The sequence below is a fragment of the Gasterosteus aculeatus genome, chromosome 10, assembly GCF_964276395.1.
Source record: "Gasterosteus aculeatus chromosome 10, fGasAcu3.hap1.1, whole genome shotgun sequence".
NCBI classification, from domain to species: domain Eukaryota; kingdom Metazoa; phylum Chordata; class Actinopteri; order Perciformes; family Gasterosteidae; genus Gasterosteus; species Gasterosteus aculeatus.
The window spans coordinates 9,884,147-9,902,391 of record NC_135697.1 but is presented as its reverse complement, the minus strand read 5'-3'; the positions used below and the strand labels follow the sequence as shown (position 1 = coordinate 9,902,391).

General features: G+C 43.7%; 1 protein-coding gene across 1 annotated transcript; it reads right to left on the bottom strand.

Moving 5' to 3' along the window:
- Nucleotides 1-15,993: 15,993 nt before the first annotated feature.
- Nucleotides 15,994-17,912, bottom strand: lrrc69 (leucine rich repeat containing 69). Its single transcript, XM_040188979.2, has 8 exons — nt 17,700-17,912; nt 17,456-17,582; nt 17,297-17,369; nt 16,878-17,073; nt 16,723-16,794; nt 16,516-16,617; nt 16,249-16,428; nt 15,994-16,138 (listed from the first exon to the last, which is right to left on the bottom strand). Exons 1-8 carry the CDS (start codon nt 17,892-17,894, stop codon nt 16,031-16,033), a joined length of 1,053 nt encoding a protein of 350 aa, XP_040044913.2. The 5' UTR covers nt 17,895-17,912; the 3' UTR covers nt 15,994-16,030.
- Between the last annotated feature and the right edge of the window lie 333 nt (nt 17,913-18,245).

Here is an 18,245-nt window from a genome sequence, read left to right as displayed (position 1 = left end):
CTTCGGAGATGTAGACTTCAGTTATTTTGTTACATCAGCAGCAGCAGCAGCAAGATTAGCAACACCCCATCCATGTTGTCATGACAACAGCTGTTACTATGTTTCAGTTCAATCACCATCTTGGATTTGCTGTTCTGGTATCGGTATTGACCTGTCAATCACGAGTAAGCACACCCTAAAACGTACCTTGTTTCACCATCTATTTTACCAAAATGAACATCATGCATAATTAAAGAAAACTTGAATCTATAGCCCACATGCTCATGTTACCCATATTTATTGACATAATCCGGGAGTTGTAGGCTATACTTTTTTCCACAGACTTCCATTCCATCAGACTCAATCAGAAAGGACTCAGGGCTCAGTGATAGTTATTATAACAAAGGTGTTAAGATTCTATGCTGCTCTGCCACACAACACAATGAACCTCCTAACTAGCCAAGGCTCTGTTGGATCTTCTCAAAGAGCTTCCAAACGAATGACAGTGAAGTCACAAAGCAGCCGCTGAGCCCTGGAAGCTCTGCCTTTTCATGCCCCCGAACCCATTTTTATCTCTGTGTGGAACCACTTTGGAGTTGATAAAGCTCAGGGATGAGTTGGACTGCTGTCATATTCCTCTGCAGGAAGTTCACTGGGACCAGGTCTCTTTTCTTCTCCCGCTCATCTCCCCCACTCTCTCTTCTCTCTCCCTGTGTTCTCTCACTCTCTCTTATCAAGCGAGGCAGAAGCAGACAGTGACTTGAATTACGCGCTGGTCGCGCGGAGCTGCTTGGAGCCGATAACAATACAAAATGGATTTTCTCAAACAGAGAAAAACAGCTGTCTCCATTATTTGAATGCGTCACCTTTCCCCGCTCCATTAATTGGCTCTTTGATCACAGGCAGAGGTGCACGGTGACTGATAAGGAAGAGGTTATTAGTAAAGTAGCCCGGAGGACCGCGAGGAGGCCCGGCCGTGCCGGCCTGCTGGAGATGAGATAAAGGGGCGGTAATGCCGGCGTGGGAGAGTGCCGGTGAGTGATAGGACGGCGCTGGCCCTCGCTTTGGCTCACGGGCGACGGAAAAAAGAGCTGCAGCCGGACAAAGTGGGAAATAAGCAGCTAATGCGGGATGGGGATTCAGCTGGTGGGGGCGATAAAGTTTGGATTTGATTCCTAACAGCTTGCTCCTTTAACTGGTAGATTTAACTGACACGCTCCCAGTCGGCCTCTGCCTTTCCCCCACCCGCTCTTACCAAATCACGCTGTGTGACTAGAGATTTCCTCTGCGTGTTTCATATTGGCCTGATAGGTGGTGTAAGTGTCGGGACCGGGATAACCCCTGAGGAGAAGAACTAGGAGGAGGAGGGGGGGGGGGCGATGTAGGGACCTTAAAAAGATGGGCGGCTCCTTTGATGTTGCTGGAGCTAAATTCACTGCATTAAATCAGATGGAATTTTCACTGTAAGCCTGTTTATGTATTTTTTCACATCCATCGACAAGGGACAATTTGCCACAGTTCTCAGCGGAGGAAAGGCATCTTCAAGAAGTCCCTATCTTGTAATCCTCTCTCTGTCTCCCTCTTTCGGGAAATAGCACCGGAGGGGAGAAGCAGGGTATTTGTGTGTTGTAAAGCGTGGTAAGAAAAGAGGGGAAGTGTTGATATTAAATTACTGAACACAAGGTTATCTAGTTCCTGCACATGGTTAGGCTGCCCTGGGCCAAGGGTAATCTGCTAATAGTGTTCTCACTGAATGGCATTATTAAGGAACTGGGCCCATGTGTCAGGACTCCCCCTCACGCTCACATGCGCGTAGGGAACAGTGAGGAGGAGAAGGGGAAAAAATAGCAGCAAAAGAGACAGAGTAGCAGAGGATGGATGAGGCGAGCTGGAGGAAGAGATGGAGGAACTGGAATGAGAGAGAAAAAAGAGGGGAGGAGGGGAAGCGTGAGGAAGTCAGGGGTAAAGGACGCGAAGGCTTTTATTTTTATCAGTGGCATTTGTTTAAAAGTAACCCTACAAAAATAATAAGTTCAAAATGATTCATGGCCGTGTGAAATCATATGATAAAACATTTGTAGCGTACAGTGACCCACTAAACCACTCTGAGGAAGGTCACTCATCGGACTCGCAACACAATGGGACTACTGCTGTGCAATAACGGACAAAAGTCAGAATGAGAGACCAATTATACTGCAAACACTGTAGCTGTGTGTGTGAGCAACGCCCCGACTTTACATTTGGTCTCCTCAGCAGCACAGGACATCGTATTCAGCCGTGACACAGGCCAAGGACAAAAGCCCATGTAGCCTTCAATGTCAAGCAATAGTCTCCAGACTCTGGCCGGCAGGTCGGCGGAGAGCAAAAATATGCTTTGCTTCCTCGTGTCCCCGTGGAATAGTGTAAACTCACCGAAAGGATTCTCCTTTTTTCTTTGAACTCGCTCCCTCCTCTTTCAATCTCCCCCTAAGCAAAGGCAGCCTCCTGCACTCCGCCATGCAGTTTCTCTACATTAAACAGCCACAGTTGTTTCACAAAATAAATGGACGCAAACATGGATAAGCAGTCACAGACAGACATACTTGTTCAATTTGAAGAGAAATAAAAAGCGAGGAATTTCTGATTCTGTTTAAAGCAGTGCCACCCATGCTCTACCACTTCAAATGTTTTCAATGGAAACTTCTTGTTTAGCAACAGGAGATAAGTACAATTGTAATAAATGGATTTCGTCATTTAATCATTGAACCCTTTTGAAAAGTGGTGACGCTGCCCTCGCGGTGATGACAGTGGTCTGTAAATCAAATTGTTCAGGCATTCTCACAGAGACCATGACCTCTCACTATTTGACATTGACCTCACAGGCTAAGCAAGTGTGAGCTTTCACTCCATTGTGTGTGTGTGTGTGTGTCTGAGCGTGTGCTGCTCAGGGGAACATCTTGCCGGCATGTGAAGTCCGGAGGTCTCATCCCATGCAGGCAGCCAGCAGAGAGGAGGTGATTGATGGCTAATGAGGACTGAATGAGGAGCTGAGGACAAACACACTGCGTGCTGCGGCTTTACCTATGATGGATGGCACGCCGAGATACGGGACCCACGCACACGCGTGACACTGCTCGGAGTGGATGAGCTTCTGTGTGGGGTCTGTGAGGAAGTATGGTAACACATTCATATTTATTGGAAAGGTTTATTTACATATTTGTACGAGGTAATACACTTAGCTCACACTGGGCAACCCCCCACTCCCCCTTGCATAAGCTGATCTCCATCCATCACTACATTCAATATACAATATACTTTATATCACATCCAGAAACCGTCTGCCACAACACACAGTTGGACATCTCACTCCATCAGTCATCTTGAACCCCTATTGTTTCCTGCTCAGTGGATCCGTCCCATGACATTCAAATACCACACGCACTGCTCCTATGGACGCCGCATGAAGCCTCATATAAACCTCGCAGCATATGGATAGCCGGGGCATCGTCTGCCCGCTTAGTTTGATCAGTGATACATTTGTTTCCTGCTTGACTGCGATGTTGAAAAACAGAGACTTTAAAAACATACAAGTCATTAGGGCTGCAACTAACGATTGTTTGCTTTTCGATTCATTATTTATCAAAAATCGGAAAATATGTGAGTAATGCCTATTACAAGTGTAGCGGAATGTACAGGATAGGCCTTTTCCACCATGACAGGAAGGACACACCGGTGAGCTGTGGCAAAGGGAAGAATCGACTGACAGAAGCTGCATGGAAGAGAAACGGAAGAGAAGTGAGAGTTGCAAAGGAGAGAAAGTATTATCCAGTTAAATAGTCAGGGTATATAAATGAGAACGGAGCAGCAGGTGTCTGAGAACCGTCTGGAAAAACTCTCGGACAACAAGACATGGTTGGAGGTGTGCCGACCCCAGGAGGCTTCAGAAGGACCTCGTGCAGTTTGGGCCGACTTTGATACAAGCGGGGGGCCTTCTCACCAAGTTAAGTCCCCTCTGAAGCAGCTTATCCTGCTTTTCCCTCCAGCACACACTCATACTTTCACACACTGAAATGAGTCGTTTATGTGATAATGACACAGAATGATGACCAAGCTAAATAAGAAAAAAATGTGGCATTAACAATTTACAACATATTTCCGTCTCAAGGGTTAAAAACAAAATGTTTGTTTCAAATGTCCATGCCTGGATTCAAATGGATTTCTGGATAACTGGCTGCTAGAGAAGCTGTTTTTTTAACTTGACAAGACATTATTCATCATATTAGATTTTTCTCTGATAAATGAATTTGCCCATTACGGTAATATGTTGCAGAAAAAAACTCCTTCTGGCTCCGCTTCCATCCCCGCGTCCCTGGTCCTCTTACTCCCCCATCCCTGCTCACCCGGCGGCCTCCCTCTGGGTTCCCCAGCTGTTGTGCACCTGGATGCTGGCCTAAGAAAGGGAAGCGAATCCATGCCATCCATCTCTCTGAGGAGGTGTGTACGTGTGTGTGTGTGGCGAGAGGGGGGGGGGGGATTGGGTTCCTGCTACATAGGCCCTGCATGCAATGGTGGGCTTTAATCCTAAGATTGTTAGGAGACGTGTCATCGTCAATGTGTAACATTATTGAGTTCAAAATGTCTCTCCACTGTGCTATTTTACTTGTTATGTTTGTGCTGGTTGTCAGAAATAATGTTTTCATACTAATGAATTGAAGAAAGGGGAAGAAAGCATGACGGGGCCAATAGAATATGTATATATCACTTCATGAGGTCGACTGGACAATATGAAGTTAATTTACCCCGATACTGTGTATTAATAAAAATGTCAAAACACTATAGAAGCACTGCAGGCTTCATCTTGATTAAAATCAATTTTACCGGTGAATAGTTTGCTGGTGAAATCAATATTTCACTCTAAATGTCAAATATTGAAGAGTTTTGCAATGCAGACGAGCTGCGATATTTAGCTGAAATATACATGGGACTTCCTTACTGTCCCTTGACATAAAATATGATTGGTGTGAGGGGGAGGGAAGATGGATGAAGACTGTCTGGGGCTGGTTGTCTGGAGACCTGAGGGAGGTTGCAAAGTTGTTCTATATCTGCGTGAAATGTCTCGGATCAGAAATGCCAGCTCCCTTATGGATTCAAATCCAGACTCAATCTGCATACTAATGAGCAAAGCGCCCACGCAAAGACATGTGAGTTGAATACTAACTTTTTTAAATTAGGCATCTTTTGATTGCTAAAAACTGAATAGATATGTGTAATAGTATTTATTAGTATTTATGTTAAAATGTACTACTGCCAACCAAGGGCACATTATTGAGGAATGTCTTGATGGTTGCCAGTGGCAACCTGTAAACCATTACTGTCAGGCCAGGCTCAAACAGGAGTTAATGTACTTTAATTGGCCAAAAGGTGCTCTGAACCAGTAATGATAGTCATTTGTTTGCAGCTTCATGTAGTAAGTGTTTTACACATAATGCTGAGGCGTCACGGGCAGCTTATTATTATTATGTTAAAAGGGGGTTTCCACCAATGGAAACCAAAGGATAATATTGAAGAACTTCTCAAAATGGCTTCCAGTGGCAACCTGTCAGGTTTTGTGCTTCATAGGGCACCAGGTCCTGGAGGGCAATTCATACACATTAGATCAGTCTTTTTCAGGCCAAGGTCCCCCAGACTGAGCAGGGACCCCCTATTCTACGGTTTTTGGTCCGCCATCTTTTATATTTAAGCTTCGCGCTCTTTAGACGTGAGCATGAGCGCGATCTGACTGGCTGATGCCTTTGCTGTCGTGTTTGCATGAAAGGTGCTGTGAGTGAATCGGTGCCCAGCTTGAGAGCTGCTGTGGGCAGATGAATGTGTGTGTTGCGGACTGAAAGATAACGTCTTCTCCATCAATTTATCTGTTCGCTGCAATATGTTGGACTCATTTTAACGTGTATTTAAAGACAATAAATACAATTCTGATTCTGAAGACATTCAAATATTTAATTTAAAAAAAAATGTCTTATCAACCAAAGATTTCGTGACCCCCCCTGCAGTACCTCTGCGGACCTCCTTCTCACAACCAAAGACACAGATTTGATATATGTGAGCCTATTTTGTCTCAGTCTTACTTAGCTCAGCTGTATCACTCGTCCAGCTAAGAATTGTTATAAATTATTAGCCTGCAATTTCATTTTAATCAGACCCAAAGAAAAGGAGTATTCAAAAATATAATAACAATAGTGTAAATCTATGAGTGCTTTAATTGCAGGAATAGTAAATAAAAATAATACTTCATACGATATACAATATAACTAAAATAGTATTGCACAGTTGACTTTTTTCAATATTGTAAAGTTAAGTTGTTGGTATGAAGAGAATCAGGTAGATTCGATGCCAGTGAATCCCGATTCCTACTCTCTTCTCCTTCAGGACAGGGCCGTGTTGGATCAAATAGCTCCTGACAGACCATCAGGAATCTATTTCCACAATCAGACCTTCCCACCCCGTCTCCTTCTCTCTCTCTCGCTCCCTCTTTCTTTCCTCTGACATCTCAGATTCATCTTTCCCAGCCACTCTCTCCCCACTATCACTTCTGTGTCAGATCCCATCTTGCATTTAGAAGTCCATCCCTTGCTATTCGAACATGTTGGACTGAACTATTCGCTCTCCGTCTATCTCTGTCTTGCCGTCTCTCTCAGATCTACAACAAATGTTTGGCCAAGCTGTTCCTCACACATTATTCTGTGAGCTGCCGTCACGGCACGTGTATGCTTGACATGATGCATTGGTTCTATTTAATTATAGAGATACTGAATAAATATTTACAGACGGACAATCCGTCTTCTCCTGGCCCGGCCCACAAGTGTGATTTATGAAACGTCAGTTGATGCAAAAGTAACGGCTGTCATTGTTTCTGTATGAAAGCTGGATATTATGCACTGCGTGTCTGTGTGTGTTGCAGCCAGCTATGTGGTGTTCATGATCTCAGACACTTTGAATGTAGATTGGAGTATTAGTTATGAAAAGCTGCCTTGTCAAATATGAAGGGTAAAGAGTAAATGTACTATAATAAAAATTATAAAAGTGTGGATTCTGTTTTACCTTTCCTAAAGTGAACTTCATACTGTAATTATCCAAAGGGTCAGTTTATACTTGAAAGGAAAATTTGACAAATGATTTGTTCGTGAAGTAAGAGTTGGGTATTTATAACAAATTACAATGTGAATACCATTAACATCAGATCAAAAAAGCAATACAGATTCAAAATAAATGAAATTAAACTTGACCCAATTTGAGCCGGAGGGAATTAGATCCTTAATCGAAAAAAACATCACAGTCGAGCTTATCGGGTTTAGGCAGAGATTCAAAGCTCCGGATTGGCAACCCTTGGACCCAAATAAATCTATTATCAGCTTGGATTTGGTAAAGCAGGTGTGAGAATGTAAACTCTAAAGATAAAATTGAATCTTTCAAAGAAAAAGAAAAGGATAATGCAGTTAATACACTAAAAGCTTAGTTGTCAACAGACCTTATTTTCACAAAGAATCATTGGGATATCCCTTGAAACTATGAGCCAATGTTTTCATTAGTAGCTTCAATTGTATGTCAAAGTATTTATCTAAGCACTAAAACCATAAACTGACAAAATTCCCCCTGATCGAGTTGAGCTTTAGACCTTACGAGTGACATTTACGTGAGCCAGGAGGTGGAGTCGTCTATCGCTGGGAAACTATATAGTGAACTATTCACTAACCGCAGTGAAAAGATATGAAGCATTTCAGTACAAACCTCAGTGGGGGGGGGGGGGGGGGGGTTGCAATGTGTCGAGTGTCTTTGTGTGTCCACTATATACACTATATATATATATATATATATATATATATATATATATATATATATAGGTATGTGTGAGATGGTCCACTGGCATGAGTAAGGGTGTGTGTTGGTGTGCTCGCCTGCCTGCTGGTGCTCCCCAGCCATCTGCTATCTGGTCAGTCTAGTGAGCCTCTTGGGGGGCACCTGGCCAGCAGCTCGCTCACCTGGCTCTGGTAGCCCCCTTGCCAACCGCCACACCTGGCTCGGCCAACACGCAGGGAAAGCGAACCGATGGCAGCCAAGTGCAGCAAAAAAAGCACTCCTACATTGCTGCTTAAAAAGACGCAGTGATGTAGATGCGGCTCGCACTGTTGTGGATGCAGATGATTACGTTCTTGAGGCACTGCAGTTGCAAAATTACATTACTGCAAAAAATTCTGATTGCTCCAGACAGATCAGTTCTTTGGTGAAACAAAGCTTCGCACATCATTTTGTCGGTAAACTAAACTCTCGACTCACTCGCTTAAGATTCAATAATGAGGAACGTTGGGCGCATCTGTCCCAGGAGTTTTGTGCCATTCCGTGCCAACTCATCCATTTAGAAGATGATGGCACTTCCTTCTTGCAGGTTGTCCTCTGCTATCAATTACACTCACCTCTCCCGGCAAGAACGATGCACTTTGTCCCCAGTCGCACGCGGGCACACACATACACTCAGACAAACGGGCACGCACACTGTGGACTTAGAGGGACAGACACCTGCAGAGTGTTTGTCACCTCGTCTCTTGGCATCTGCGACCGCGCGGCATCATGGGAGAGGCAGCCATCTGGTGTCGGCAGGGCTGGATTGGAAGGGGGCAATCGGGCATAATGCATCATGTTGCTCTTTTTTCTGTTGGTCTGAGCTGTGTGAAATGTTGAGCTGTTATAACATTGTTGTTTTCACTTCTGTTGGTGTTGCTCAGCTTAGATGATAAAGCAACAGGACAAATGTGCATTTGCATTTAACAAGCTACAGATGCAACTGCGCAGCAACGTAATTGTGGCATCCCTTACATATTTCCTCCAGAAAATTCAAGATGTGCTAACTTTACAAAGGCAACATCCCATACAGAATGTTTTGGATCCATTGAAACAACATGCGAAGGGTTGGCATTCGTCAAACTGAACTCTCTCCTAATTATCTTCAAAATGTTTACCCTTTCACAGAGAGACCTCACAGGAATGCTTGATTGACGTAACAGTGGCTGCAAGTTTCTTCAATTATCCTGGCAAGGTTACGATTGCTGCCTCTTTATTCACAGCAGGTCCCTGTCATTCTGAACACAGAAATAATAAACTCTTTTCTCTGCCTACGCGCTCTAACCTATGAATTTTAAGTCTGTTGGGATTGTACATAAAAAAACAAAACGGAAAGGTTAGTTGGAACCATTCAAGTGTAGAGTGGTATTCAAAACTTGTTGAGGGGGCAGAGGGCAGCTATTACTTTGTTTTTGTCAGTCTGTCGGTAAGTCCGCCAGACTGAAACATCTCCACAACTATTGGGTGGAGGGACGTGGAGTGGATGCACATTCGTGCCGCTGACATTTTCTTTTTTTTTTTTTTTTTATCTGGTGCCATTTTGGTCTGTTCAATCATTTCTATATATTTCAAGAATATTAAAAAGCTACCCACATTTTGATTAGTCTCAGCTGTACTTGTACTTGTGTTGTGTCCTAATTAGGAAATAATAGCATGTACGTGCTATTTAGATGGTCAATGTTATACCTGCTAAACTCAGCATGTTAGAAACCTGAGTAGCCCTGCATCCTTACTTAAGTGATAGTAAGGACTTTGGTTTAGTTCTGCACAAAGCAAAAATACAATAAACCTTTTTTTGCTAAGTGGTTAGCATACACTTTAGTGAGGAAGTCATCTTATGTCTCTGTGTTCTGGAAATGGCAGATTTTTTGTCTTGGGGGGGGGGGGCATCTTATTTATGGCATTGATTACAAAACTTAAGAATACAAACCGCTTCTTACCGTTACCAGAAATACATGGTTGAAATGTGTACAACATTATTCTTTCTAGCTTCAATTTCGTCGATGGAGGCCACAGCTGCTTTGTGGATTGTTTGACGTAGGAGGAAAACATTTGCTGAACAAGAAATGAAGCAACATGGAGCTTCAGAGGATATGGCCTTTATCTGGAGGAACGGCTACAGATTGAATGAAAAAACAAACACGGCAGCAGGCGAGCAGAATGAGTTGAGTCTGATTGAGATAAGAGAGACATTAACCCACATACTCCTGAAGGACGTCCTCTTGGGCAGGACGTTCCATTGGCTGGTTGGTCGGGTTGCGGGTCTGCTCGTCCAGCCGGCCTGCACGTCGCAGACAGATGTTGGGCCATTCGAGCCTGCAGCGCCACAGGCAGTGTGTGTTCTAGAAAAACCCGGAGACCAGATGCTACTACCTGGTGTCCCACCCGCCTGCTGCGCCGCTACACCGGCCATGCTCCAGTGGCCATCACTTGACCTCAAACTGGGTTTTCAGATTGTGCGCCGTCAATCATGTTGATGATGGAGTAGAGCGGAGCCGGAAACGAAAGACCTGGCGGGGTCGACTCAGCGGGTCTGCCCCTGTGTGTCTGACAGGCGGAATTCATATGCCAAGTTGTTTTGAATGATGAATTTAATAAGATAGTGAGGAAAAACCCACATTCATGAGAGGATTTGCATTTCTCTACATTGTAAGGAGAGTTATCACAACCTGGGTGTAATGTGAAGGAATATCATTCAATAAAGAAATACAGCATTAAAACATGCATCATAAAATACCACCAACTGAGTGAACTATCAGAGGTAACATCAAGAGATGTAACTCAGCATCTACCTCTTTCAACTTGATTTTCCCTTCAGTTACGTTCCCCTGATAAATAAAGACGTTCTCCCAAACAGATTCTTCACCCGTCTCTGCTTTCTCCATCATTACCAAACCCGTGGAAACTTTCGAGGAGATTCAAAGGCATTCAAAGATTAAAGATTTATTTTTGCTTTTGAAGTTCCCAGCAGTGTTTTCGTCTTATTTCCTCACCAAATGCAGCGTGCTGCTTTATCAGTGCGGTGCGCGCTGACCCAGAACTAGCAGAGGGAGGTTGCTGGCCTGACGGCCGCCCTCTTGTCTCAAAACTCCCCTAATGAGGAAAAGCTCAGTAATGGCGTCGCTCCGTCGTGACCTCCAAGGACAGACAGTTTACTCTCTTAGAATGCAGGTCTTTTTTTATGTATTATATTGCATTGTGCAGAAAGAATAACACGACTAGAAGGAAGCCAGGTTATTAGACTGGCACATCTGGGTGGCTTTGTTTCGTAGCATCTCTTCACGGTCCACCGCTCTTCAGAGGCAGATCTCTGGTAGATCACCCCCCCCACACACACACACACACACCTTTTATTACAAATCAAGGATGCCCTGTTGTTCATTTGTGTTGATTTGGATGAATAAATGGCATCATTGTTGTCTTGTACATCTGGTGTCTTTGTTGTCTATTTTTCTGTTGATATGCATCAATGAGTGTGAGCAAACACCTTTTCTCACATTTGGTTGAACTTTTTTTAGATTCAATAGTCTCACATGGGTCTTTGGTTTGATGGTGTCTTTGTTGCACGGGCTGAGACTTCAATTAAGCTTACCAATTCCAATAAAGCCCATTGTCCCTGCTTTTATTAGCTGTTTTATCTCTTTTGATTCATCAGGCATACCTCGGTTTGCTGTGCATCAGTGCATCGCTCTCCTTATCGGAGCCAGCAGAGAATCATAGTGCCCCCTACTGCCCACAGGCACTGGTAACACAACAGTATTGATTGTGCAGCCATCAAGCCAGACAATACCCTGGTACTCTGCCAGTGGCTCGATACCAAGATGTGTCATGGCCAGCGATGCACGACAATAGATCCCACTGATTGGAGTGGTGTGCACTCCCGGCTATGACACCGGCCTACCGCTCGCTATCGAATGGCTGTTTTTCTCTCTCTTCGGTCACAAGCCCCCTAATTCAGCAATCAATGCTACTCATTTTAATAGCACCTCCGCGGTTGCCCCGAGGACAGAAGAGGAGAAATCAGGGTGAGCTGGTGTCAAACCATTATTTTCTGAGAGAAAGACGGCAATCATGACTATGTTGGAGCTCTGGAAAGGACTAAACCTTCTACGGTGCTGCAGAGGGAATTGACATGCTGGGACGTGTTAGTCACTGGGACGAGTTGCACAGAGTGGTTTATGTCTCTTAGTGTAAATGTATTGATTCATTGGCAGATACACAGATAACCCCGCGTATCATATATTAAGCCGCAACCCGTAGTACTGCGACTTAATGATACAGATAGAACATTAGATAAACGTGATTGCAGAGACCAGGCTGCACTTGACCTGCAGCAGCAAACACAGAGCTTCCATCCAGCATCCTGTGATCTTGCAGCATCACGCGTTTGGTTTTTAACGAACATATCACATGCCTTTCTTCGTCTAAGAAGCTATTTGAGCTCAAGCAGCCTCTGGAGACGTCCTGAGTAAGTGGTCCAAATGACAAGACAGACTAAATATCCTCTAACAAACTATACAAGACTGCAGAAAGCGATTTAACAAAGAAGCTATGTGATGAACCTACGGTGTCTTCTCTCCCAATACATCATCCTGAGTGAATTTGCCAACGTCACTCTCCTTTACCTCCAAGCATGGTAAATGAGAATTCATGCGCCCACTACTTTGTCATTCTTTACTTTTTCTTCACCCCCCATGTGGTGGCCGTGGCATGCAAGACAGATATTTCCACCAAAGGCAATATCCCCTCGCAGTAATTATATCAGAGCGAGAGAATGGCTCATTAACATATACCAGGCATGTCAGGAATCTACAATCGCCTTTTGTAGACGCCTCTCGTCAGTGTGCTGCTCCCATCCGTATGGTGTCTCCTTTGAGGATGTAACTTCCTCATTTCCATAGACGTCAATCAAGCTGTGCGCGGTTTCCTAGAAACATTCTGTACAGAAAACACAGGGCCCTCTGAATATGGGATAAAGTGACAAGATGAAAACAAAGGGATGGGGGCAGAATTATCTTGATGATGCTCCATCAGTGCCGGGTGGGGGGGACTGGTTTGTATTTGATTGTTCCGCGCTGGGTTCAAGAGGCCTGTGTGTGCGTGTGTGAATACATGCATAAGGCTTGACACCGCTCACCAGACCGACCAACAGAGTCCCGAGGACACCGAGGCACCGAGCCACCTCCACCGCATGAGGCCCCCGACATCTGCTGCCCTCGAGAAGGCACGTACTGTCGGCCTTTGACCTATTAATATGGTTCCAGCGGAATGGAATGACCTATTTATCAGGCACGTTCACATACACCTCTTGAAAAACAATTAGAATTTTTTAGGTCATTATGTAAGTATATTAAGTGAAATTATAAGTAATTTATTCTCAAATTTCCCCCCATAACTAAACAGTGTCTGCGTATTCTTAGCCTTGGTAATTACATCTTTAAAAAGTTTGAACGTAGATGTGTGAACATACAGTTCTCTTCCAGTGCCGGAGGCAGAGGAGCAAAGTTGGTGGTGATGTAACCAGGCAAAATGTTCCTGTGAAGTGCAAAACAGTGGGACTTAATTGGCAATATAATGGTACCCAGTGTAATTATTCAGGGCAAATGTAAGAGAAGAATGTTGAATGCAAGTTTCATTGAATAATAAACCTATAACCTAAGCCTGCAAAATGCCACAGGAGCATTAGAGCGCTAGTCGTCTTAATAGAGCGCGGCTTAATCCTTTTTAGTATTCTTATCCAACTGCAAGAAAAGGAATAAAGGCTTTCTGGTGTATTTCTTATTATCGAGAGGTGTACGTTGATCACCTGGTCTGTTGTCAAATCATCGTTTATTTTAATGAGGTCATGATTTCATTTTCTGGGTGAACCATTGATGTGCTGCACATGTACATGTATTAGTACAGTCAGTTATTCTAGATAAAGCCGATGGTCCATTCAGTGCATCATGGGTCAGATGTCAGCGGCTCTGACTGCTTGTCTCTGTCCGCCATTAGGACCATAAGGCTTTGTCTGCTGAGCGCCATCAAGGCCAAGACAAAGTGGGGTGGTGTTCAGCTCAATGCCCTCATACTCACCACGACAGTCAATTTACAAAGCCGACTGGAAATTGAATTCAGCCTTTACTGACAACACAAATACGCCTCATTTTAGTTGTTCTGTGCCGTAAATGGACAGTGGCTCTGAAATCAACTTCTTGGAAAAAAATGAACAAAAGAAATGCTTTTAAAAGGATATGGATTAATTGTCTGGCAGACAAAAAGTGATTTAACTTTGGCAGTAGTTTGAAATAAAGCCTACGAAGTGATTTGTAAAAAGAGAGAAAAGTAATTTTGTTTTTAAAGAGTCTGGTCTTTCTCCCTAGAAAATGTCACCGTAATGACTGAAGACCCAATGTCCATTTCCATCCCCAACCGCTAGCTCTATCTCTCCCTTTCTTTCTTCATTGTCATTGACTTTTCCCTTTTAAGTGCACTTTCGCCCACACCACTTGGAAATTGATTGAAACAAAATGTCACAATTATGCCCTGTAGCTCGCCGCTTCAATTATTCATCAATTAGGGGCTAGGCTTCTTTTTTTCTCTCCTCCGAGCTGATTTTTCATTCAGTTTGCTCGAGATGTATGGCTCCCCTGCTGTTAACCAGTCCAAAGTCATTAGTTTCTGGGTTTGCAATTAAACCTGATGCCTTATGCATGAGGCTCCGACTCAGTAGACACATGCAGCAGCGGCCGCAGCAGCCATTGAACGAGCTAGCAAGCTCTGGAGGCGTGGATGGGAAATTAATTTGCCAGCATTGAAGTTCTCTCTCTCTCTCTCTCTCTCTCTCTCTCTCTCTCTCTCTCTCTCTCTCTCTCTCTCTCTCTCTCTCTCTCTCTCTTGTCTGGCAGGTTGGAACAGATGCCACTGGCTGGAGATGGAGATAGAGAGGGGACAGCTTTGGAGTCTCAGTACAGCTTGATCGTCCCTGACAAGCGAATAGGATCTAGGCGATGCCTGTGTAGAGAGGTTTATATCTCGTAGAGTCGTGATCCAGGTATTTCTAGACTTTCATCGTCTAGGAAACACCGAAACACCTAAACGTCCACTATAACAGACCTGCAATGCAACCTCTGTAATATATAGTGTTTGGTTTTTGGCAAAGCTGTCAAAGTTAATTTAACTTTTATGATATTTTAAAGGATGCCGTTTATGGGGCTGTATAAACCGTATTGCAATAAACAACATGGTGTTTCCGCTTGTTAGCCTCCACTCGTTGATATATCTATATTGGTTGGTAAAGCTTAACATTTTCATTGTTGATGTGGCAGGTTTATTTGTATAGCACATTTCAACAACGGGAATTCAGAGTGCCTCACATGAAAACAATAAAAGCATCAAAATATTAGATACAAGAAAAGTAAATCTAAAAACAATTAAGAACATTGATGGGAACTTTAAAACGCAAGCTAATATGATACAAAGTAGAATAAAGGTTGCAGTGCAGTTTAATAAAAAAAACACTATTATTTATTAAATACTGTATACAGTTGAAGATTGTTGATAAAAGGAAACAAAAGCAGAAATGTCTTCAAATCTAATTTGAAGCAGCTCAGATTCTCAGCAGACCTGCAGCGTTCTGGGAGTTTGCTCCGGATATGTGGAGCAGAAAAACAGAACATAAACAAATATGGTATAAGTACCTACAGGGTTGCATCTTATATATGAAATACCTGCACTGACCAGCCAGGGGGGGAAATCACAGCTGTAATTAGTCCTGTCATTCACGTACAACGGTTTTAGTCAAAGTATAGTATGCAGTAGTAAACAGAAGCGTTGAAGCGATCATTTTATTTTTGGGATAGAAAAGTGATAGTTGGCACAAAGCCACAATATATTCCACCAATTGAACCTGTGTGAAGCAATAAGGTAAGATCCGACCTGATGGACGACAGTTTTTGATGTTCTTTGAATGCCACCTAGTGACTGCAAAGTCAAATGGCACCTGTGAGATGTTAGAGGGACAAAAATCCTCTTTCACTGGAAATCATAGCAGCGTATTAACACACCTGAGCACATCTCACTGCTGCCAGGTGTGTTATTAAATATGTGCATTAACACATCTGTGTCCACGGTTTTAGTGTAAAGGAATGAGAGGGACAGTGATTGAGATCATAAAGAGTACATTTGAATTAAGTTGTATTTATCTTGTTGCAACGGCGTAATAGGAGTGTCCATCCGTATTAAGGCACTTGTATGAACAAAGAAGAGCGCGCACTGGAATTGTCTTTGAACTCCTCATTTTCATGTCCTGCAAAACACACATCAAGAAAAAGAAAAAGACGCACATTTAACTTTCTATATGGCAGAGAATCCTATTTTTATGAAAATCCCTCCACACAATCCCGTGATGCAACCAACCTTCTTTAGGCTGATAAAACGCACACACTCCACCCAGGTGGCGAGGAAGGGATCCAGGCAGAGCGCACAACAGTTGCCATCGGCCAACAGGGCGGTCAGGGTCGGGTAGTGGGGGAGCATCATGTGCACCCGGGAGGACCGATACCTGTCCTCACGCAAGACAAACCTGGCAGCCAGTTCCTGGCCAACAGAGGTGAAGCAATTACAAGGATGAGGTGCAGAGCATTCAAAGTGTCACTAACCTTCCCTACTTCGATGACACTTTACCTTTAACGTGAGCACCTGTGCGTCCCGCACTGAGGCCATCGGCTCACAGCGCACAAACCTGTTGCCTTCGTAGTAAAGCTCCCCGAGGGCCAGCAGGTGAAACTACACAAAAGAATTTGTGTCATTCAGGGGACGAGGTGATTGCAAAAAAGTTTTCCGATTTCAGCATTAAAGCATTGGGCCACTCGTTTAGCCAATGCAGCCCACCTCAACGGGGAACACGGACAACTTGTTTCCGGCCACGTCCAGGACTTGAAGTTTGGCCAGAGCCCCGATTCCCTGGAGGGTGAAGTGGAGGGTGAGTGTTTCGCTTATGTAGATGACGTTTAAAATAAATGAACGTCACACCAGCCAATACCCACCTCCGGTAGGCAGGTAAGCTTGTTTCTGGCTACATGTAACTTGGTTAGTTCTTTACACTGGTACAGCTGCTGAGGTAACCAGGACAGGTTATTGGAAGTCAAGTTTATCTCGGTCAAGCTGGTGAGATGACCCAACTCAACGGGGACCTCCTCCAGCTTATTGTCCAGCACGCTCAGGTGTCGGAGCCGGCTCAAACTGATGATGGAGACAGGTTTGCATTTGTGTTTAAGACAATAATACATGTTAGACTTAAACCCTTTGGTGGCATTGCTTAGACCAGGGATTAAACGTTTTTAGGTCACAATCAATTCAATTGTAACATGTTGGTAAGACATGTCATGGAGTTATGTTAATAAAGTCAAAACAAATGGAATGCATTTGTTTACAAATCAAAAGGTAACTGTATACTCGGGTCTACCTTTTAATCTCTGGTGGAAGTCTTTGAATCTGGTTGTGGTTCAGATTAAGCACAACAAGGTTTTGTAAACCACCTGTAAATATAAATATCACAATACTTATAAGCGTTCTTCTGCCTAAACAAATCTTATAGGTGCTAATGAGTCAGAACAGAACCTACGTATGACATCCGGTGGCACGGCTGTAATCCGGTTGCTGTACAGGTAGAGCTTGGTCAATGACTTCAGGAGGCCCAGAGGAGCAGGAATGTCATTGAAGTCGTTATTTCCCAAATTCAACTCAGAAAGCTTGCAGGCATTGCAAAATGAGAAGGATATATAGTCACAAATCTGCTTTGTGTGTAAAACATTGGGAGAGTGGTGGAGGAACATGTTGAGGAGAGCAGACAAACAAAGAAGACTCACGTGTTGCAGCGCGAGCAGCTCCGCCGGCAGGCTGCTGATGGAGTTGTTGTTCAACAGGAGGATTTTCAGGTTTGTTAATCTGGAAATACAAGTAGGGACGACCTTTATTTTCCTCGAACTCAAATTTAAGGAAGTTGATTTGCCATATAAAGCTCTCATCACGGACTTCGTCATGTCTAAGTGAAGCAGTAACATTCAGGTTTCCATGGCAACAAGACGCTTTTTTGAAACAGCGGCCTCTGGTGGTGACAATTGAGCACATCGGGATGTTCCAACCTGCTTTGGTTTGCTGACTAAAGTAATGTACAGTTCTCAGCACACAGCATTTCCCAGTCTCCTTAAGTAAAAGTAGAAACATGTATATATATATACATAGATCTAGATTACAAAGACAAGCACTGAATGCTAAACTAATATATTTACTGTTAAATTATTATTTGAGTGTTTGGTATTTCTTTGATTTCTTTTTCTTCCATTGTGTTTTTGAGAACAGGGAAGCCCAACATTTTACGGTAATGGGTCAGTACGGGCCCAGCACCAACCAGC

Excerpts from the sequence above, each read along its gene's own strand:
- lrrc69 (XM_040188979.2), bottom strand. The coding sequence starts at position 17,894 with ATGTTACTGCTTCACTTAGACATGACGAAGTCCGTGATGAGAGCTTTA. Across the intron at positions 17,074-17,296 it reads CTTCCACCAGAGATTAAAAG|TTTGAGCCGGCTCCGACACC; the intron begins GTAGACCCGAGT and ends CTCCATCATCAG. Across the intron at positions 16,429-16,515 it reads CACAGGTGCTCACGTTAAAG|GAACTGGCTGCCAGGTTTGT; the intron begins GTAAAGTGTCAT and ends TCTGTTGGCCAG.